Source organism: Thamnophis sirtalis, unplaced genomic scaffold (assembly GCF_051295495.1).
Source record: "Thamnophis sirtalis isolate CommonGarterSnake01/CBP01778 unplaced genomic scaffold, rThaSir2_p1.2 scaffold_4, whole genome shotgun sequence".
Classification (NCBI taxonomy): Eukaryota; Metazoa; Chordata; class Lepidosauria; order Squamata; family Natricidae; genus Thamnophis; species Thamnophis sirtalis.
Window position 1 is genome coordinate 44328373 of NW_028261384.1, and position 23638 is coordinate 44352010.

Genomic DNA, 23638 nt, shown 5'->3' on the forward strand with positions numbered 1-23638 from the left:
CACTAAATGAACTGTTGTGAGGACTACCTGTATTCATTTTGTACATTATTATTCTTGAAAATGGTACTTTCCAATCTACTTAAAAAATAAATGTCAATAGAGATTGTCAGTCTTTCAGGTCATGATGATTATCCCAAAGATGCTTTTTCAAAAGGCAACTGGATTTCCTTGGATTTTTTTAAAAATTTCACTTCTCATCCAAGAACTTTCTTCAGTTCTGCTTAAATGAGAAGCATTTTTTAAAAAATAAAAAGCAAACAAACAAGAAAGTGCTTTTTGAGAAAAGCATCTTTGGGATAACAATGGATCATTGAGAATCAGACCTTTAAGAATTAGCAATTTCTTAAATTACCTGAATTAGAATATTCAAAGATTGATAAATAAAAGTTCAGACATAATACAAGTTACTTCTATTAAGTAGAAATAAGTTAAGTAGATCCCTAAACTGGATGGTCCAATTACTAATATTAAATTAGAAGTACTATACTTCCAAATCCTTCTATTAATTACTTCTGTTAATTAATGCTCTATTTTATAATCTCATCTCCTGGCTTTCAACTTATTTCTAGTCTATTCCTATTGTTAATATAAAGCTGGGAAAGGCGTATAAAGCCTTCAAAGTCTGTCACAAACTACAACTACTTTGTCATAAGACTTTCCAAAGTGTTTAGCATTGTAAGAGATGGGGTAAAAAATATTCATTTTGCAGGCTTCCCATTATGTTAGTTCAGAGGTTTAAACTCAATATTCTCTGCTTCACTGCTGTTGTGCAGAAAAACTTAGAATTGAGCTGTGTTTTTTTAAAATAAAAGAAATACATTTTTATAGTATACAAAAATCGTGACCCGTCAAAAGCGCGGACGACAAAAGCGCGATCGACAAAATCGCGCCTTTGACGTCATCACAGCGCGACGAAAAAGATCGAAAAATTCAAATAAAAATTAATAAAAATTAAATTAAAGCAAGCCGATTCACATAAAGGTAAGGGTTAGGGTTAGGGTTAGGGTTAGGGTAAGGGTAAGGGTTAGGGTTAGCTTTAGAGCGTTAGCGTTAGGGTTAGGATAAGGGTTAGCGTTACGTTTTTCGTTACTTTAACGGTTAGGTTTAGGGTTAGGTTTAGGGTTAGGTTAAGAGTTAGGGTTAGGGTTAGGTTTAGGGTTAGGTTTGGGGGGGTTAGGGGAAGGTTTTAGCTTTATTTTTACATTTTTTCGATCTTTTTCGTCGCGCTGTGATGACGTCACAGCGCGCTTTTGTCGAGCGCGCTTTTGTCCTACGCGCTTTTGTGGTGGAACCTACAAAAATGTATGAGCATTAATTCAACATGATCTAGAAAACAAGCTGACCAAAGAGAACATTTAACTGGGACTGGGAATACATGTATTAGCTGAACTAATTTTTAGATAAAATCAAAATATATATTTGGAGTGTTGAGAATCATATTTTCTGAGTGTTGAGAATTAAACAATGTGATGCAATAGAATATTATTTTTAAAAAAGTAACATAAATATTTTCAAGATTTGGTTCTAAAAGGGTATATAGGTTTTTGGAGACTTGGGTAATTTCTTCAGATCAACTAAAGAACACTGATTTTTTAGAATTTATCAAGATGTTATATATTTTTACATTTATAATGGTAGTAGGTTCCTAAACTGGATGGTCCAATTAATATTATTTTTTTATTTTATTTATCTTGTACTTTAAGCAAGTTCATCAAACAACTGAGATAAATTTGAATTGTATTACAAATGTCTTTTATTTACTTCTAAATTGCTCAAGATTCCTATATTTGCCTAAGAAAGATTTTTTAATGCCAAATGTCATGTAATAGATTGTGCATTTAATTAAAAAAGAGTTTCCTCTATAAATTCTGAAATTATGATAAACATTCTGAATTAATTAAATACATAAATGGCATATTAAATAGTTAATAGAAAAAAGGACAGAAAGGAATTGCAAAATATGTCAATAATGAAATAGATTTTTACTCAGTTTGTAGTATCTGGCAGAAGGTGGCGATCTATACTTACTTTGAACACTACATAATGCAATTCTATTTAGAATTCTGTATATGAAAACAAGCATAGAAGGAATATGAGCGTTAACATGATTTTTACTATTAATGTAATTGCTTTCATATGCTAACAATTAGATACCATCTATTTCCAGTTTAAAAAAAAACTATATTTCAAGTAGAAAAGTAATGCACATTGTGTAAGAACAAGTTATATGTACTACTTAGATATGATAAGAATACTTACAGGCATCTCTAATATATAGCAACATAGCTAAGAAAATGTAGTCAACTAAATCAAGAGTGATGCTGTCAGCAAATAATGCATCCCACACAACAAGAAGGTCCTGAAGGAGAAATTCTCTTCCAAATAGAAGCCTTATCCATCTCCTAGAAAGAAATTCCAAGGAACACATAAAAAAGTGCACATCACAAATGAGAAATAATAATTTATACAGAAATCCAATACATACTAATTTATTAATAAAGGAGAATATTTGTAGCTCAGGGTTGACATGATGCGTCCTTAGTGCTCTCTGAGCTTGCTTGTTTTCTTGTAGATGTTTCATTACCCAAACTAGGTAACATCGTGTTAGTACGGAGTGCTATTTGCTGACAGCTCTGTACTAGCACTGATGATGTTACCTAGTTTTGGTAATGAAACATCTACAAGGAAACAAGCAAGGTCAGAGAGCACCAAGGACCCCTCTTAATTTATTAGATATCTTGATGATACTTAACTGGATTCACGATTGTAGTTGAAAACACGTTAATGATTCATTTTTGAACTTTCTGTATGAAAGTAATTCTAAGAATAGATTCCCCTTCCCCCCTGGTATGTAAGCCAATATGTGGTTTAGAAAATGTCAAATTCTGCATTAATGAAGTGTATTAAGGTGTATAAAAGCACTATTTTGAAAGGCTATTAAACTGGAAGTTTGTATGCCTACCAATCTTATATTCCTGATAAGCTCAATTATAAAAAGTTGTTATGGAATTGATCAAATTGTTTAAGAAGTGTGCCTTTCTTTTAAACGATCCTAAGTAACTGAACCAATGCTTTAATCCTATGTCAAATGCCAATCCTAAATAGACATTTATATTATCAAGTTATAACCATTGCAAATGCAATGCAGAAGTAACTTTCAGCTGTATTTTATGCTTATAGCTGATGCAATTAAAATTCAGAAATATAATAAAATTCTTCATGTAATTTAAACAAACAAACATAATATATATCTCAAGTGCTACAAATCAGGACTCCTAAAACTTGAAAAGGAAGATAAAGCACAGAATCTTTACACAATTTACTGCTATTTGTACTGCACAAGTACAAAATGTGTGGAAGATTTTGCCTTGGTGACTACATACAGAAATTATTTCTTTTGGGTGTTACAAATGTAACTTGGGCTGTGTGAATGAAATTTTTCTTTTCACCAAACTTATGATTCACAGATTGTGAGAAATTTGCATAGAAACAGATAAAATTAATATACTAAAAAGAACATTTGTGTCTGTGAAATGGGAGAGGGAAACATATTGTGACATAGTAGGATTCAATTTTTAAAAAAACCAGAAATTCCACTTTCTTCTGTATCATTTTACGATGTGGCATTAACTGTGGATACTCAAGTCAGTCTGTTTGGTGCTTTTTTCTTTTGTTTTTAAATTGTCTCTTGAGAAATGTTAAGCAGAGTTAAAGGATTTCTCTGCTTTTGAAATCATATTGGCCTTGCAGAGTTGATGGGTATGTGCAATTCACACAATTGAAAGTTATTGTATTCTAACTGCTATTGGTACCTTTTCAGCAACATTGTAATAGTATCCATAAACCAAGGCTCCCTAACATTTATAACTGGCTAGATTACACCATGCTTTCTCTTCTTATATAAAAAAATAGAACCGCTAAAGAATTATGTCTGAGTCGGAATGTTTTTATACTTATCAACACACTTTTACTGTTCTTTCCAATATGTAGATATAATCTAAGTTTCACTTAATGATACCATTGGACAAGAGGAGTCCCTTTCTTTTGAATGGTTGTATAGTTTAATTATAGTTCTGTCCTGTTAATTCTAGCTTCACATCTGCTACACCTGCAGACTGCTACTCAAGACGGCGCACCCTTTTATCACATTTCGTAACACAATAATTTGTATTTACCACACCAACATAGAATTGTAAATCAGTCTAAAATTCTGAAGGACTTTAAAAAAAAACTCCCAGTAATATTTATTACTATTTCCTTTCTAAAAAACATAGTCCTGTGTTTTACAGATGATTTCTGTATAATTAAATCTTAATCGCAAAACAATCCCAAATTACTACTCACAAATGGTATTTTAATAATGACCTTAAAAAGAAATATTAATGTTCTAGAATAACTTTAAAAATATTAAATTTAAAACTTTCAAAAGAAATTGTTTTTATTAAGGATTACTGAAAATAAATGTAATTAATACAGCTATCATAGATAACTGGATCAATGGTATGACATAAATAAATAAAATACAAAAGTGCTTAACAAGAATATTATCAAATCATGATTTGAATACCATCACAACATGATGTTAAAATTTTTAGAAGAGAAACAAAATGAAAAATAGTACACAATGCTGTATAAAATAGTTTAAGAATATGAGACAATTTCTATTGAAAGAGAACTAAAATTTACAAAGGGCACATATCAATGATCCATTGTTGCAAGTCAAATATGGACTTGTCTTTAGATATTGTATAATAATCCATTAGCCCATTCCCATGTTTGAAATATTAAGAATTTGCCTTGTACAATTCATATACTGATATAGTGCCCTATTTTCTGTATATTTTAGAAGTAGCAAAAATGAAGCTTTCTGATACTTGCAAAACCCAAGGAATACTTCCTTATAATGCAGATTAAAATGTTGAAATTCAAGCCATGTCAATGACTGCTACAAGTCCCAAACTTGTTTTCCAACAAGACTAATATCACACCCTTTAAAAAAATTGTGTTCAAATATTCTTGTATAATTGTATAATTTCTTACTTCACAGAGACAATGAAAGAATTCAGAAGTAAACTATATTAACTGTTTATAAAGTCAGTAGTATTTCTTACTAATTATACATTCCTATTAAAAATCTTAGGATACCTTCTATTAACATGAACTCAGGGACTGTGTAGTTCTCATATTTCTCTAAGGTTGCAAGCTATTACATAATTTTTTACATGCTATAGGCAACTTGTTTATCCTCATCTGACAATATACAAAAAAAAATTCACACATCTTGGAAAATTTGCCAGAATTGGATTAATATTATTGTTTTTGTAAAAATATCATATAAAAGCATAATAGCACATTCCTCTATTGCATTTTCTTCTCATAACTTTCATTCTCTATAAAATATGCCTCAGATTGCTTTATCTAAACTGGAAAAGGCTCTCATATTCAAAGTGGCATCTTGATAATTATTGCTTTTCCCTGAAGTTGGTAGAGCTTCCTTTAGTTTTATTTCATTAGCTTCTGTTAAAAGACTTTTAAAAATAATAGTTATTATTAATGTTATGTTACAAGAAGTAGGGTAAATACAACAAAACAGTGCAAGAATTATATCCTGTTTTATCACCTACTATTAATATTATGGAATCTATCTTGGTTTCATCATTTTTATTCATGAATGCTGAAAGATGTGTTGCTGGAAGAATGCATGAATTCACATAGTTATTCACATGTATTTATAATTTTAATAGACAATATAACATGACAATGGCAGAAATGCTGTCCCAGATCTAATATATACCAACATGAATTTTGTATGTGGGCTACTGATGTTTAGACTACAAGTCTTCTTCACACTCCCAATTGAACACATTGCCAATGAAAGAAAAGGATAGAAATAGTATGCACAGATCATTCTCTACTCAGAGGGAAACCCTATATGCATTAAACCGAATGCCTGAAAAAGGACTCAAACGTGATTAAAAACAAAAGGAACCCCAACTAGTAGAGACAGTTTGATAAAATAGCAAGAAAATTGTTTGCAGGAATTCATTTCTTTATTTTCTCCCATGTAAGTGATTGCTATTCACTCATGTAGTAATGTGATAGGATAAACTGTTAGTGAGCTGTTTAGTGCCAAAAACAACTACAAAAAGTTCTATGAGTAAAATGAAGTTTCTTTTCCTTCTATTAAAAATTAATAGATTAAAGAAAGCACATACTAGGTTACCAAAGCTTTCTGCAAGGCTTAGGCATGAATAGATACAAAAGAAGAGGTAAATATTTGATTAAAATATTAACTCAAATTTTAGAACATATTTTAATGATGCACACTTTCCTGGCTTTATGGTCTCCCAATAGGTTGGAATTAAAAGTACCAGCTGCCCTCCTACCCTAGTTAGGAATTTTGGAAGTTGTTCTTCCAGACCAGCTGGAGAACACCAGATTGGGGTGACTGCTTTAAGCTTCAATCAAAACCTGTTTTCAATTCTAGGAGCTTAGGCCACTTTGTCAAACAGCCCAGTGGCGGGTTTCCATTATTTTTACTACTAGTTTGCTCGCACACAACACTTCTGCGCATGAGTAGAAGTGTCTGGATGGGTAGGTGGAACCTCAAGCTGCCACCACTACCAATTTGCCCGAACTGGGCCGAACTGGGAGCAACCCACCTCTGATACAGCCTACAGAACATATGAAGGATATTGTTCTGGAAATTCTTGATCGAGGAAAAGCTAACTTTTTAGAAAGTAGAAGCAAAATGTTTTATTTTCACCACAGTATTTCATGTTATGCCTAAATTAACTTCTGAAACTAAATTAAGCTGCCCTTCAAAGACCATAGACAGCAGTCCATTTCTATCCATTAGTTTGGCTAATAATGCCTTCATATATTCATGAAGAAAGTCATTATCATTAATCTTTCAGTTACATTGACCAGTTCAATAGCTATTTATACATGTACCTAGGAAATCCTGGGTGGCTTCTCATTGCCTATTCAATTGTAAAAAGACCAAGTATACAAAATGAATGACAATGATGATTTAAGCACTCACCTAAGCAAAACATGCTAAATAGATACTTTACTAATATCTTTAATTCAGATGTAGCATATATTTTTTAGCATTCTTGAGCTCTTACAGTACTAAACTGCTATGTTGCACTTGACAGTGTTAAAATATGCTTCATGCAAGCTTTTTAAATGCAATTAAAACAAAGCTGCATATAAGTTCACTACACTTTAATGTATGATTTTTTAATTTTTCAACAGACGTTTGGCATGTAGTTCTTATATTTGCAGCCTGTTAAAGAATGATTGGGTAACGAAGTACTTCAGAGTCAAGTCTCATAGATTCCAATTAAGATTACTTCAGGGTAAACGTAAGTGGGATAGCAGTCATATTCTATTTTACATATGACTTATAAAATAACAGACATACGTTTTCTAAAATAAACTGCCTACAGCTAGCCAAGTTGCATGGTGGGAATTTAGCCACTATGGGTAGAAGACAATGGACTAATTTAATTATCCACATATTCCTAGAGAAACCCTCTTGGTAATAAAAGATTCAGATGAAAAAACAGTGAATTCATTAATTAACTACCATATTTGTTGAAAAATGTGCACTAAATAATGCAGCATAGAAATAGTGGTTCTTCTAGATGCTTGTCTGCAGAGTCTGCATGTGTGTGTAAGAGAGGCAGAGAGAAAAAAGCAATACCTATGCAGCTTCTAATTATTCCAATTATCATGGCACACTATGAAAACTTGATTAATAACACTGAAGATATTGTTGTGGCAATTAGCCATATGGTTGTGGGACTTTATTCTGTCACGATTTAGCCATTAGCATCTACTTATGTTCGTCAGAACAGTGCATCCGTGACAAGTTGAAGTTCTGCTCACCTTGTCGATTCCCCTGTGAGCCACACTAGAGAACTGTTTATTCCTGGGAGCCCTTTGCCAGAGTAAATTTTTCATGTGGCATCCGGTCTGACTGGGGACAAATGTCAAGTAGCTAATGCAACAACCCATCAAGCCTAGCTCTCTCTACAAAGATACTTGGTAAATTGCTTGTCAAAACAGACTTATTTCAAAAAAGATTTGACCAAGGAAATTAATGTCAAGTGACTTGTACTGAATGTTTTGAGTGTTAGTAATTCAAACAATATGCACCTTCCATTATTTAGACATGATGAATGTTCTATCATAATTTTGTACAATTACAGTTACATGTGAAATGCATACAACACAAGCCCAGGGAGTCTAGGTTCCCTGTCAGTTTGGGTCCAGCACAATTTGGAAGATGTAATACTTTTAAAATTGTAGTTCATTACATTTATCTCCCTCCCTCTCACAATATGTGTTGTGAACAGAGTGAAGGGGAGGGAGGGAGAAGGGGAGAGAGGTGGGGCACAGAGAGCAGGGAGAGAGAGAGAGAGAGAGAGAGGGAGGAGGGAGAGAGAGAGAAGGAGGGAGGGGGAGGGAGGGAGACAGACAGAGACAGACAGACAGACAGAGAATTGGTTGGACTCACAACTGACCTACATGAACACTAGATAACTCAAGAGAATGCCGCCAGTGCCCCCCACTGGGACAAAAACCAAAAAGGATCAGGCAAGTAAGTTTTTTAAATAAGCAGGAAAATATGACTTATAAAGGGACTATTTTTTTGTTAGAAACATAGGAATGTGAGTGGTTTACTGTAGACATTTTAGATAAGCTATATTTAACTTTTTGTAGCAAGGAAAACACTCTTATACTGGTTAGATAAAATTTGGAAATCAGAAGCAATATTTTCATATTATTATTTTACATTTACACCACACATATCCTCTTATGGTGCCGTAAGTCACAGCAAGCTCTATTTTCAAGTACCATACTTTTTGGACTATAAGATGCTCTGCACTATAAGATGCACCTAGCTTTTGGGGACGAAAACAAGGGGAAAAATCTGTCTCCCCAAAAATTTGCCTCCTTGAAGCAAGCAACAAACAGCCTGGTCAGCTTCAACACAGTCTGATTTAGCATGAGCAGCTGATTGGTGGTTGGATCTGCCTCCCAGAATATGCGGTATTCTTGCAGAGAGTATTGTATTCATTTGATCCACCTTGCTTCCTAATTTCTTGCACCGTGAGTTTGACATCCATGTTCTAAAGTGGTATCTCTCCACTGTCTTCCAGAGTTCCTGATTACTGAAGGATAGATTCTTATGTAGACAAGTATATGTGAGGCTGGCAAATTTAGGAACAAGAACCATTTGGATTTTGGCAAATATTGGTACTGATAATAAAATAATACAATACCATTGTGAAGGCCAGCTAAAGTAATTTTCAATATCAACTTACACCTACCATAATTTGGGTAGCGTTACACTGACTTTCTTTCTTATGCTTCCCTCTCCATTGGGCTGAAATGTCTTTATTGCAACAGTTCTCTTTTATTATCCATATTCTGAGGAGTCCTGTAATATACACATTTCATCCCAAAAATTATAATACGTTGATAATCTCTGAGTTTGCTTGTAGTCATGGATTCAGACTGTATACTACAGTAGTGATAGTAAAATTGAGCCGAGGTGGCGCAGTGGTTAGGATGCAGTACTGCAGGCCACTTTAGCTGACTGCTATCTGTAGTTCAGAGGTTCAAATCTCACCGGCTCAAGGTTGACTCAGCCTTCCATCCTTCCAAGGTGGGTGAAATGAGGACCCAGACTGTGAGGGCAATATGCTGACTCTGTAAACCGCTTAGAGAGGACTGAAAGCCCTATGAAGCGGTATATAAATCTAACTGCTATTGCTATGACAATATGCAGCTCATGGTAATTTGTTAAATTCAGACCCCACTTTTTATTTTAAGACTTTTGCTATCATAATGATATTGCCTTCTATTGTTGTTCCAGACTGCAACAATCCGATGAAAGAGATTGTACTAAAAAGAAAGTGACTGATCCAAAGAGTCAAAGTCCCAAATATATTTTTTAAAAGGCAACTGGACTTTGTTTTTCCTTTTGAAGAAAGTTCTGACCAATCAGAAATGAAGAAGCTTCTTGGATGAGAAGGAAAATGTCTTCAAGGAAAAACAAAGTTCAGATGACTTTTGAAAAAGCACCTTTTGGATAACTCTGACCTGGATGACTGAGAATCTCCATAGACAGTGAGCTGAAGGTGGACAAATTACAGTAGTTTTCCCTAATGCCAATGTAACATCTTGATCTAGCACTCTAGCTGAAATGTGCTAACCTTTCCCAAACATAGCCAAAGGGTTAAATCAGAATCAGTTATTAGAACTACTTTCCAAAGAGAGATAGACAAGATAGAAATCCCATGAAGAAGAATGCAGCACTTAAAACTGTTAATCGTAATCCTTTAAATCTCTATGATATTTATATTTTTAGCACTGAAAATTTTTAACCTGACATGACTATGGCATTTTTAAAAAGTAGTACTAAAATACACTTACAATGGTATATCAGTAGCGTAGTATCTGGGCTGTATTTGGAGATCTTATATGGAATAGTAAAGATGTATGGCGATAAATATTTTTGCATTTGGTATGGTAGAATTCTGCCTAGATTTCTGAGCTTTCTTTAAGTATACCTTTTGTATTCAATATCCACTGGTCATTAAAGTGATCCAAGGTCATTAATTATCTTAGTCAAAATTCTGTCATTTGTTCTGATCTTAGATACTTTCAATTGCTGCATATCATAATTATTTTCCAGTATGTTTAGAAGCATCATGAGTATTGAAAAATGTGGTGCCAAATGACCCAGATACATATTAAAATGCCCCCATTGGCTTTTAAATAAATACATTTTAAAAGAGGGTAGATATTCTAGTGGAATAAACAAATGTAGCCAATATGAACTGTAGCATGGAGTTAAAATGACTTGTACAAACTCCTGATTGAATAAGAAAGTTAATGGAAACCAAATTGCTGATGTTATAGGTCTCTCACCTGAAATTATCATACCATTTATTTTTTAAAGTTTTTTTAAAAAGATGCTGGAAGGACAGTGTTACAACATTTTTACAACTTTGTGCTTTTCACAGTAGCTGTAACCAAAATTAATCTTGCAGTATAGGCTATGTATGCATATATACATAAATGACCTTTTAATATAAGATTTCTTATGGGTTATACCTGTTGTATTTCAGATTTAAGAATGCTTAGCAATTAATTCATATTTATGATGTTGTACTTTCCCAGGGTCATGTGATCAGCTTTTGTTACCTTCCCACAAGCAAAGTTAATGGGGAAGCCTGATTTACTTTACAACTGTGTTATTAAGAATTGGAAGTGATTAACCTATTAACTGTGGCAAAGGTCATAAAATGGGGAAAACTCATTTAACATGATTCAGGAACAGAACTTTTGGGCTCAATTCTGGTTATAAGTTGAGGACTACCTGTATAGAAAAACATCTGGTTATTTAGAGTGCACTACCATTAATATGTTGATTATATCTAACTCTGTTTGGCCAACGATGGGCTGGTTGCAAGTGCTGTAAAATCCTATCACAGTGTCTGGAAGCTGATGGCGTTTGAATGGTATAAAACAAAGCTGAATTACAGCCTATTCATTATAGTATCCTGCCAGTTCCAGAGAGACTTGGCACTTCCCTTGAAATAATAAATTTGTGAGTTGGGGTCCCCTCCATAGCTTGCAGCTATTACCAGATGGAGAGATGGAGACTATGGCCAGCACAGTCTCTGAAGAATTAAGGATTGTGGCTAGGATAGCTTTTGCCCAGTTTGGACTAAGAGTTATGGCTCTTTCTGGAGCAGAAGGTTGTGCCTACAATAACTCATCCTTAGTCCTATAGAGATAGATTCTGCAAAGCATTCTACATAGAGCTGCATTTGAAGGCCACTTGAGCAGATTACATTTTGACTTGTTCTAGTTACTATGATCACATTATGCCTATTTTGTGGCCATTTACAGGGAAATATTTGCGCACACGCACACGCACACACATAGTATTTGCAATTTATTGTTAGCAAATAACATAATCCTCAAGAAAGCTTATTTTTTCCAATAGAAAATCTTTCTAGATTTGTGCGGAAAACAAAGTTGGCCCACCCACATGTGCAACTCATTTACTTTCTGTGAGGAATACTTGGAGGAGACTAATAAGCACTTTTTTTGAGTAATAGCACTGTGAAATAGCTTCCTCTTAGTAACTAGATTGTCCTCCACTGCTTGTCTCACTATATTATTTGAAAACCAAATTCCAGTGATTGTATGGTGAGAGACAGAATGCCTTATTTAATTGACCTACTGATGTTCATGATTTTATAATTTTGCCTTAGCTTTACCATCAATGTTTTATTTTAAAACATTGTTTTGCTCTTAACTCATGTCATGATTAAGAGAGTGGATCAGATCCCCTTTTTTGGAACATCATTTTTTTTTTTCATTTTCAGAATTGTTACATAAGCACTCGACAGAATAAAAAAAATGTGTGTGTTTGTGTGTGTGTGTATTTGTTTTCGTAGAGAAACACCCCCACAACATGAATAAACGTGATGATACCTCCTGCCATGCTGGTCTTTTTGTACTCGGATCTTTTCCCGTGTAAGATTGAGATTGTCTTGGCAACATTTTGGTGAAGTCTCACTCACCATTTTCAGGCTGGTGTTTTCGACTTAAAGCGTGATCGGAACTGCCGTCTTTCTATAAATCTTGGTGGAGGTGTGTGGCGTGCTGGCGTTGTTTCAGTAAGTGGAATGATTGGTTGTGTGGTTGTATCATGATTGGTAAGATTGGTGCTGATTGGTGCTGGCTGTGTGTCTATTGCTGTTTCGTGTTGTAACGGCCTGGGTGGTGGGTAGAGCTCGTTTGTTGACTAGGGCTGGTTTCCAGATGTCTGGTAGGCGGGAGGTATCATCACGTTTATTCATGTTGTGGGGGTGTTTCTCTATTTTGATAGCTTCCTGTTCTGACCCCCACCTTGTCTGTTCAGAAACGAAAGCTAAACAGAACGTTCAAAGGAATGTTTTTTATCAGTCCCCGCTCTTGCTGGCTGCGAGCCCAAAATAAACACAGATAAATAGCTCTGGCAAAAGTCCTATAACAACAAACGTATCTCAAAACCACTTATCCAAGTTGGCTTCTCTCGATGTGTGCATGCGAACAAGACAATCACTAGAAAAGGAACGGAACGCTGACTTCTGCAACCAGGGCGTGGCACAGCAGTTTCTTTATACTCAGGCGAGGATCCCAATGAGCAACAACTGCTTGCAATCATCTCCTGTAGTTCCTCCTTTGTTCTTTACGCTGAGTAGACATAAGCCTGCTTGCCTCTTGATACAACTCCCAAATAGTTTCAGGAACATTCCCTTTGATCCAATGCTCTGCCGGTCTTTGTCAGCTAGGTGTTTGGTTCTGGAGATGAGGGTCTTGGCTACAGAATTGATCTGTACAGGGTGGTGATGGGATTGTGCGTTTAAGTAGCGGTTGGTGTGTATTTTTTTCACGGTAGATGGTGTGTCCTTACAACACAGCCAGCACCAATCAGCACCAATCTTAGCAACCATGATACAACCACACAACCCATCATTCCACTTACTGAAACAAAGCCAGCACTCCACATCCCCCCACCAAGATTTATAGAAAGACGGCAGCTCCGATCACACTTTAAGCCCAAAACCCAACCTGAAGATGGCAAGTGAGACCTCACTGAAACGTTGCCAAGACAATCTCAATCTTACATGGGAAAAGACCCAAATACAACAAGACCAGCCTACCTACACACATGAAAATCTACGAAAAAATCTACGAACACACACACACAAATAATGTTGAATTAAATCTGTACAATTTTTTTTTTAAATTATAACTAAGATAATTTGTATTTCTTTCAAGTATAAGTTAAGAGTGGCATTCTTGCCAAGAACAGAAAGATGCTAGACTAGATTGTTTTTTTGGTCTGCCAAGCACACTTCTTTTTATATTCCTTCAATGCTTGAAAATAAGATATCTAACTGTTAACTGCCTCTTGGGACTATTCAAATCATTTTAAAAAGGTGCTTTGGAACATCAGTGAGTTCTTGAGAAGCATCTCTTTTATTATGGTTGTCATACAATCAGCCAGATATTTAGCTTGGATTTGACATTTTTATTCAACTGTTGAGTCCTTTCCAGATTTCTGATGGTGTTAAAACTATTGTTTCAGAATGTAAACTGTTCCAAGTAAAGTGGCATTGTGCAGTTAACTGATGGTGATTTTGTCAATGTCCATGGTGTTCAAACAGTGCTCCAATAGTTTTGGGATTCCATGTATGAACAGAATATCAGAGTTGGAAGGGACCTTGGAAGTTCTAGTCCAACCCTATATCATTTCAAACAAATGGTTGTCAAATTCTTCTTAAAAACTTCCAGTGATGGAACTTCACAAAGCAAGCTGTTCCACTGATCAATTGTTCTATCAGAAAATTTCTCCTAGGTTGCTTCTCTTCTTGATTAGTTACCAACTCTTGCTTCTTTTCCTGCCTTCAGGTGCTTTGAAGAATAGGTGGATCCCCTTTTCTTTGTGGCAGACCCTTAGATATTGGAACACTGCTATCACGTCACACAGTTCCTGTTTTTATTAAACCAGACATAACCAATTCATGCAACTTCAGTTCCTTAATTATCTTTGTTGGCCTTCTCTGCACTCTTGCAGAGTCTCACATCTTTTTTGTATCCATGGAGTCCAAAGCTGAACAAATGTGGTCTTACCAAGACATTATAAAGTGATACTACCACTTAATTTAATTTAATTAATTTAATTTAATTAACCACATTTATATGCCGCCCAATCCCGAAGGACTCCGGGTGGCTTACAAAAATAAAGAGAAAAAAAAAAGACAGATGACGAACACATAACAAAAGAAAACGGTTTAAAACAGCAACACCTCATATATTCATTCTAATCGGGGCTGGACCGCAACAGTGAGGTCAACAGCTCCAGGCCTGCCGGAACAGCCAAGTTTTTATAGCTTTCCTGAAGGCCATGAGAGTGGGTATGGTCCGGATCTCTGGGGGTAGCTGATTCCAAAGAGTCGGAGCAGCCACAGAGAAGGCTCTCCTCCGGGGGCCCGCCAGCCGACACTGTCTGGCTGACGGCATCTAAAGGAGGCCCAATCTGTGGGATCTTACTGGTCACTGGGAGGTAGCAATAGTTAGCAATAGTTAGGCTTATATACCGCTTCATAGGGCTTTCAGCCCTCTCTAAGCGGTTTACAGAGTCAGCATATTGCCCCCAACAACAATCTGGGTCCTCATTTTACCCACCTCGGAAGGATGGAAGGCTGAGTCAACCTTGAGCCTGGTGGGATTTGAACAGCCAAACTGCTGAACTGCAGTGCTGCATTTAACCACTGCGCCACCTCGGTATGTGGCAGTAGGCGGTCTCAAAGGTATTCTGGCCCTAAGTCATGTAGGGCTTTAAAGGTGATAACCAATACCTTGAATTGCGTCCAGAGACCAATTGGTAACCAGTGCAGCTCGCGGAGGACAGGTGTAACGTGGCTGTAACTTGGTGCACCCAATATCGCTCGTGCGGCCGCATTCTGGACTAACTGCAGTCTCCGAACGCTTTTCAAGGGTAGCCCCATGTAGAGCGCGTTGCAATAATCCAACCTTGAGGTGACAAGGGCGTGAGTAACCGTTTGAAGTGCCTCCCGATCCAAATAGGGCCGCAATTGGTGCACCAGACGAACCTGGGCAAAGGCCCCCCTGGTCACAGCTGATAGATGATGCTCCAGTTTCAGCTGCAAATCCAGGAGGCCCCCAAATTACGGACCCTCTTTGAGGGGCGTAAATTTTCACTCCCCAGGGTTAAGGATGGACTGTCTAAGCTGTCCTTCAGGGACAGTATCCAAAGCCACTCAGTCTTATCAGGATTGAGCACAGGTTTGTTCACCCCCATCCAGATCCTAACAGCCTCCAGGCATTGCACATCACGTCCGCCGCTACACTGAGCTGGCACGGGGCAGAAAGATACAGTTGAGTATTGTCTGTGTATTGATGGTACTTTACCCCATGCTGTCGCATGATCTCACCCAGCGGCTTCATGTAGATGTTAAATAGGAGGGGGGACAAGACCGAACCCTGTGGCACACCACATTTGAGGGGCCTAGGGATCGACCTTTGCCCCCCGACCAACACCGATTGCGACCTGTCAGAGAGGTAAGAGGAGAACCACCATAAAACAGTACCTCTCACTCCCACCTCCCCTAGGCGTCGCAGATGGATACCATGGTCGATGGTATCGAAGGCTGCTGAGAGGTCAAGAAGCACCAGGATAGAGGAATGTCCTCTATCCTTGGCCCGCCAGAGATCATCGGTCAGGGTGACCAAAGCGGTTTCCGTGCTGTACCCAGGTCTGAAACCAGACTGAAAGGAGTCTAGATAATCCGTTTCATTCAAGGTCCGTCGGAGTTGAAGCGCCACCTTCTCAACAACCTTCCCTAAAAAAGGAAGGTTGGAGACATGACGATAGTTTTTCAAAATAGTTGGGTCCAGGGAAGGCTTCTTGAGGAGGGGTCTTACCACTGCTTTCTTTAATGGTTGTGGGAAAGACCCCTCCTGCAAAGATGCGTTAGTAATCATCTGAAGCCAGCCTCGTGTCACCTCTCTGCTGGTTGAAACCAGCCAGGAGGGGCACGGGTCCAATAAACAGGTGGAGGCACTCATCGCTCCCATGGCCTTGTCCACTTCCTCAGGGGTGACAAATTCGAACTCATCCCAGAAAATCCGATTAAGACTAACCCTCGGCATCTCGGCTGGTACTGCCCAAGCAGAGTCCAGGTCTGTCTGAATCTGAGTGATTATATCTGACAGAAACTGAACGAACTCCTCAGCTCTTCCCTGCAGGGGTTCCCCGGCCTCCTCACCTTTCAGGAGGGAGCGGGTTACCCTAAACAGGGCAGCTGGACGAGATTCCATGGACACAATAAGAACGGAAAAATGCATACATTTTGCCGCCCGTATTGCCACTAGGCAAGTCCTAATAAAGGCTCTTAATAGTGATCGATCAGATTCAGAGTTACTAGCCCTCCAACGTCGCTCTAGGCGTCTCTTTTGGCGCTTCATCTCCCGGAGTTCCTCGGTAAACCAAGGCACCCTCCGATCCAATGCTTCAGCCGCCGCAACGTTCTAGGCAGCGACCAAAGACTCGACCGGATTGCGGACAAGGGAGTCAGGTATCTCTCCAAGCTCCCTCTGAAATCCCTCCGGGTCCATCAGACACCTGGGGTGGAACCGCTTAGTCGGCTCCACCTCCCTGCAATGGGGGAGTAGCATCCTGAAGTCAAGCCTCAGAAGGAGTGATCTGACCATGACAAGGGCGAGGTCTCTATTCCCCTTAACTCGAGATCACGTCTCCACTGCCCTGAGAGAAATACAAGGTCAAGCATGTGTCCCGCTTTTTGAGTTGGACCCTGAACTACCTGGGTCAAGTCCATGGTTGTCATGGAAGCCATGAACTCCTGTGCCCCATCTGAGTGTTCACCAAGAGAAGGCAGATTAAAGTCCCCCAGTACGATTAGTCTGGGGAACTCCACCGCCAACCCGGCTACTGCCTCTAGCAGCACAGGCAGGGCTGTCGTGATGCAGCTGGGAGATAGGTACGTCAACAGCAAGCCCAATTGAACCCCTAGGTCCAACTTCAAGAAGAGAGACTGACACCCCACAATCTCTGGGGCAGGGATCCTGCGAGGAACTAACGACCTTCGGAGGATAACTGCTACTCCCCCACCCCTTCTCTGATGTCATGGTTGGTGGAGCACCTGAAACCCATCTGGGCACATTTCTGAGAGGGGGACTCCTCTCTCTTGGCCCAGCCAGGTTTCGGTTATACATGCCAGGTCTGCCTCCTCGTCTAATATTAAATCCCGGATGAGGGGAGCTTCACATGATCTTGACTCTATCCCTCTGTTCATGCAGCGTATTGGCTTTTTTGGCTGCAGGACTCTGCTGGCTCATATTTAAGTGGTTATCCACTAGAAATCCAAAATCTCTCCCACAGTGCTATTGAGCCAGTTACCTCCTATTCTATATTTGTGCACTTAGTTTTCTTTTTTTATAAGCAGATATTTTATTGTTTTTTCCTGGCTGAATTAACTTTATTCCTGTTATTCAACCATTTATACCAGTTATCCCAAATTTCATAGTATTCAGACTCTTCTTTGTCCTTTAATCTTAATGTTAACTTGTCCATTTCTGCACAATCTAAAATTTTTTGAATCACTAATTTATCTGGGTAAATATTTCCAGCATTGGGTAAATGTTATTCTAGCTGTAGTCAACAGGTGTATCAGTATGTATTTAATTTCCTTTCTATATTTCCCCTTGGTTATTCCCAGCAGAAAGAGTTCTGGTTTGTATTCTATTTGTTCCTCTGTAATTTGTTGTATCCATTTCCAAATTTTTATCCAATATTTTTGAGTTTCCGGACAGGTCCACCATATATGATAGAAAGTCCCTTGTGTTTTTTTTGCACTTCCAGCAGGTCGGATTCATGTTTGGGTAATTTTGGCCAATCTCATTGGTTGTAAATGCCAACGATAGAACATTTTGTACATGTTTTCTTTGAATGCTACTGATCATATTAGTTTATACTTTGTGTTCCAAATTCTTTCCCAATCCACTAGATCTATATTGTGTCCAAATTTTTTGGCCCATGCTATCATGCAACCTTTAACTACTACTTCTTCCAATGTTACTTCTAATAAATATTTGTACATTTTTGTTATGAATTTATCTTCCAGGCCTGTTAAAATTTTATCTATTTGTTGTAATTCTGTGTAGATTCCATATTCTTTTACATCTTTTTTGTACCTTGATTGTAGTTTGAGAAATGGCTACCAATCTATATTTATATTTTGCTCCTTTAATTCCTGATTTGTTTTCAGATTCCCTGAATGTCTAAAATTTCACTATATCTAACCATTTTCGATACATCTAGTGTATTAGGATGTGTCATGGCTTCCATAGTGGAAAGTCATGTCAATATTTTCATGTAGTGTTTTTTCCTAATTTTATTCCAGACTTGTATCAGTGCATCTCTAATAGAGTGTCTATGAAAATATTTTTGGTTTTCTCCTCTTCCCATAAGAAGAAATGCCATTGTGTTTGCAAATCATGGCCCTCTAGTGTTAATACTTTTTTATTTTTTAAATTAATCCAATCCCTAATCCATATTAATGCTGCTGCTTTATAATAAAGCTCCCAGTCAGGGAGTCCCATACCACCTCTGCATCTGTCATCCTGTAACGCTTTCAATTTTATCCTGGCTTTCTTCCCTTGCCATATAAATTTTAATATAACCTTATTCATTCAATAAAAAAAATTCTCTAATTTTATGGGGATTGTTTGAAATAAGTATAGAAGTCTCAGTAATACATTCATTTTTATTGTTGCTATTTTCTCTAATAAACGATAGTTGTAGCTTCCTCCATAATTCTAGATCTTTTTTTATTTGTTGCACTAATTTTGTATAATTATTTTCTTTAATAGTTGAGCACTTTGCAGTTAGCCATATTCCAAGATATTTAACTTTCTTTGTCACCTGCAGTCCTATTACTCTAATTCTTTATTTTGTTCTTCCTTCAAATTGTTAGTTATCATTTTAGTCTTTTCTCTATTGTTTTTTAACCTTGCTACATCTCCATATTTTCCCAATTCTCGGATTAAACTATTTCCTGTTTCTAGCAGATCTTCTATAATGAATACCAAATCATCTGCAAAGGCCTTAATTTTATACTCCTCTCTTTTAATTCCTCTTATCTCTGAATTTCATCTAATTCTTATTAGCAGACTTTCAAGTATCAAGATAAAGAGCAGAGGTGACAATGGACAGCCCTGCCTTACTCCTTTCATTATTTTGAAGGTCTCTATACTTTCCCCATTTAATAATATTTTTGCCCTTTGGGTAGAGTATATTGTTTCTATTAGTCTTTCAAATTGGCATTTAGTTTTCTTGCCTAAGTGTAGAACCATGCTTTTGTTACCACTGACACCACACGTGTCACCCAAAGCCACGTGAAAGAATCCCTAATAGAAAACTACAGAAAAGGAAAAAAAGGGAGGAAAAACCACCGCACAGCCAGAACAGCTTTGGGGTTCATATTGAGAGCCTTCTATATCTTGGGCCTATCACTTGGAGTGTTGGCTATTTCTGTCAGCTTGGTGTCATCTGCAAATTTGATGAGTTCCCCTTCTTATCTCCTCATCTAAATCATTTGGAAAGATATTGAAGAGTTCTAGGCCCAAGACAAAGCTTTGAGGTACCCCATTGCATACTTCCCTCCATGTAAATGCAGTTCCATTAAAGGCTAGTCATTGAGTACAGTTGGTCAGCCAGGTACAAATTATCTGATGCTCACATTTTTCTGTCTTATCAAATAGGAGGGTGTGATCTGCTTTATCAAATTGAAGTTCAAGTAAAATATATCCACAGGATTTCGCTGGTCCACTAATTTTGTCATATCCTTAAATAATGCAATAAGATTTGTTTGGCATGATCTGTTTTTGACAAACCCATGATGCATTCTGGTTATGATTTTGCTTGATCCTAAGTGATCACAGATTTGATGTTTGATTGCCTTTTCAAGGATCTTCCCAGGTGTTGATGTCAGACTGAGAGGTTTGTAGTTTCCTGAATCTATTTCCCTCCTCCTTTTAAAAAAAGATGGGAATCACAGAATCACATCAGCCTTTTCCCAGTCATTGGGTAGTTACCCAGTGGTCCAGGATCTTTGAAAGGTATGGTTCAATCGTTCTGAGCTGACACCTGCCAGCTCCTTCAGAACCTTGAATGTAATCCATTTGGTCCTGTTGATTTGATCTCATCAAATTAAGTGGATAGGTATTTTCTTACCAATTTTTGCTTATTTTAGTTAGAATGGAGTTAGAATGGAGTATTGCAGGCTAATTCTGATGATTATTGATTGCCAGTACTTCTATTCTCACTGGCTCAAGGTTGACTCAAACTTCTATCCTTCTGAGGTGGTAAAATGAGGACTCAAGACTGCTAGGGGCACTATTTTGACCCTGTAAACCAGGGGTGGGTTTCTCGCCCCGTTCCAACCGGTTCGGTTGGAACGAGGCCGGCGGCGTCCTCGCGCACGCACGTGGTGCGCGCATGCGTACTAGCGTCTGTGCGATGCTCCAGCTGCTCCTGGAGGATCACGCAGGCGCTGTATGCGTCCTGCGCATGCGTGGAAGCGCAGAATTCGGCAAAACCGGGTAAGGAGTGGGCGCGGGTGCGCGCGGGGGGGGGGGGGGCTTCGCCGTTCCCGGAAGTTACTTCCGGGTTCGGCGACCAACCGGATCGCAGGGACCGCCGTGAACCGGTTGAAACCCACCCCTGCTGTAAACCCCTTAGAGAGGTTTGTCAAGCACTGTGAAGCGGTATATAAGCGGTATATGCTACTTTGTCATACTGCTGTGCAATCTTCCTACAGCAGCTAAATAAGTGATCCATTGTTTCTTCAGCTTCTTACAGAGCTGACATTTGCTGTATATTTCTGTCTTCTAAATTCTGGCAGTGTATGTATTTGTTTTTAAAGCTCTTGTGCAGCCAGAATTAGCCCCTCTGTCCCTTTTTTTCAATTTTCCTGCTTTTAACCATTGCTGGCTCTTGTTATCTGTTTTGCCTTTTTTAAAAACATTTTGGCCATGTAATATTTTGCCTTACCATGGCTTTTTTTATTCTTGATTTGGTCTTTCTTGTAGACCAGTTTTTCTCTCTTCAATACTCATAAGCCTTCATGTTATATTAGTCCCAGTGTGTCTTATTCACTGTTCTTCAGATACTCGTTCAATGTCCTTTTTTCACTCTTTAACTCTTTGATATACTTACCAGATTCCACAATCAGCTATTTGGTTTGGTAAGTAGAGTGTGTCAATATCACCGTGAAGATGAAGGACATGACTGTCACTTTTTGGGGGGTCTTCCTAGCCAGGACTTTTAATTCTGCTTGAGTCCAATCCACTATTTCAGCTGTGTATCTAATAATTGGAATTGTCCAGGGGTTAATTACCTTGAGAGCATTTTAATTATCTTTATCACTATTATTATTAGAGTTTTAATTCCACCTTCATTACTTTTTATCAATATCTTAAGGCACCAAAGATACACAATAATACTTTTTCAATTGTTAAAGCAGCCATTGTTTTTACTAGGTCTGCTTTAGTGCATCCAGATCATTTTAAAATGGGATCATTTCTCTTCTAGGAAAAAGAAGGCTAGGCATTTTTGAAGGGATGCGGGAAAAAGGCAAAAAAAATCAAATATACTAAGCTTAAGCAAATGCTTCTTAATGAAAATAGTATTTAAAACCGATGGACCTTTTCTCAGATTAGCCATTATAGAAAGAAAAGTCAGAAATCTTAGGTTCTTCAGGAAAGTTTCCTGACTTGCATTCTATTTGTAATTGTCCTAATAAGTCTTAAGACAAACTTTCAGAATGGAAATTACCGCTGTCCAGAAAAGTATTCCACTTACATAGAATCTAAAGAAAGATCTAGAGTTCTTGAGATTTATTCTTTGAACTGATTTTCTCTTCCCTGTTTGGCACATGAGGTTTGTGTTGACAAGGCTAAAGAGGACAGAAATATAGAGCAAGCTGAGAAATGTTCCATAATGAAAATAATTACTTTGTCCTTTCCTGAAATGTCTTAATGCCTTCAGCTGCAGAATGCTGATCCCTGGCATTTCCCAGGATCTCTTGTGAGGTTCATTGTGACTTTATGAATTAATCACGTCAGGAATAGTCATTTTAACTCGTATGCCTTTAGGAGTAATTACACATTTAAATGATTAAACAAATCAGGGAAAAAGTCTACTGCCTAACGAAGGAGTTAGTGCTGAAATCCTTTTTTATATATTAGTATCACAAGTCATTTGTAAATAACACATTCATTTTAGAGATGTAAAGAGTTCTATCATGTCCTCTGAAATAAATTATATTTTATTGGTGCCCGGGTGTTTCGTAATTTCTATTTATTTGCTGCAAGAGTGGAGAATTAAGATCGAGTAGTTTATTTCACCAAAAGACTGACAAATGGCTCATTAGATACTTATGGAACTGAAGCTAATTGTATGATTTTGGGGGGAGGTATTAATTGTCATAACTGCCTGCTTAACTAACTAATGTTGGTCACAAAAAGTTTGTCCTATCTCTCCATTTTCATTGAAGTTAAAACATTTGTATGCCAAAAGAAAACAGGCAGGGGAAGAGGGGGGAGATATCACAAACCAAAACATTACTATTTGGATTGGAAGATCAGGTAGGAGGAGTAACTAAGGATTAATGTTTCCCACTGGAGACACCAATGACTGTCATCTCCAAATTGCAGTCACCTCACATCATGTAACAGCTTGAATCACAGATATTCCAAGATTCCCCTTCCCCCCAATTACAAATTAAATATAATTTACATTACTTAGGGTTTTTTTATTTCATCGGAGACATAAGGTCAGAATTGATTGAATATGTACTACCTGCACGTAATGATTTCAGTTTTTCACAATCATGTGCTAATGCTCCACAGTAATGGCCTATGGATGAAGAGACAGATGTACTACCAGTCATTCGCTACACATTTGCATTAACAAATCATCATTTAATTGAAGCCCATCCAACAAGTTTAT

The 23638-nt window shown here is 37.6% G+C and overlaps 1 protein-coding gene across 5 annotated transcripts in view; it reads right to left on the minus strand.

Moving 5' to 3' along the window:
* Positions 1-23638, minus strand: part of TBC1D5 (TBC1 domain family member 5) — a 365348-nt gene that overhangs the window by 80863 nt on the left and 260847 nt on the right. For all 5 annotated transcript variants that reach the window (XM_014051938.2, XM_014051928.2, XM_087712828.1 and 2 more), the window contains one exon: positions 2260-2402. In XM_014051938.2, coding sequence (XP_013907413.1) covers positions 2260-2402 — 143 coding nt within the window. The remainder of the gene's footprint in view (positions 1-2259; positions 2403-23638) is intronic.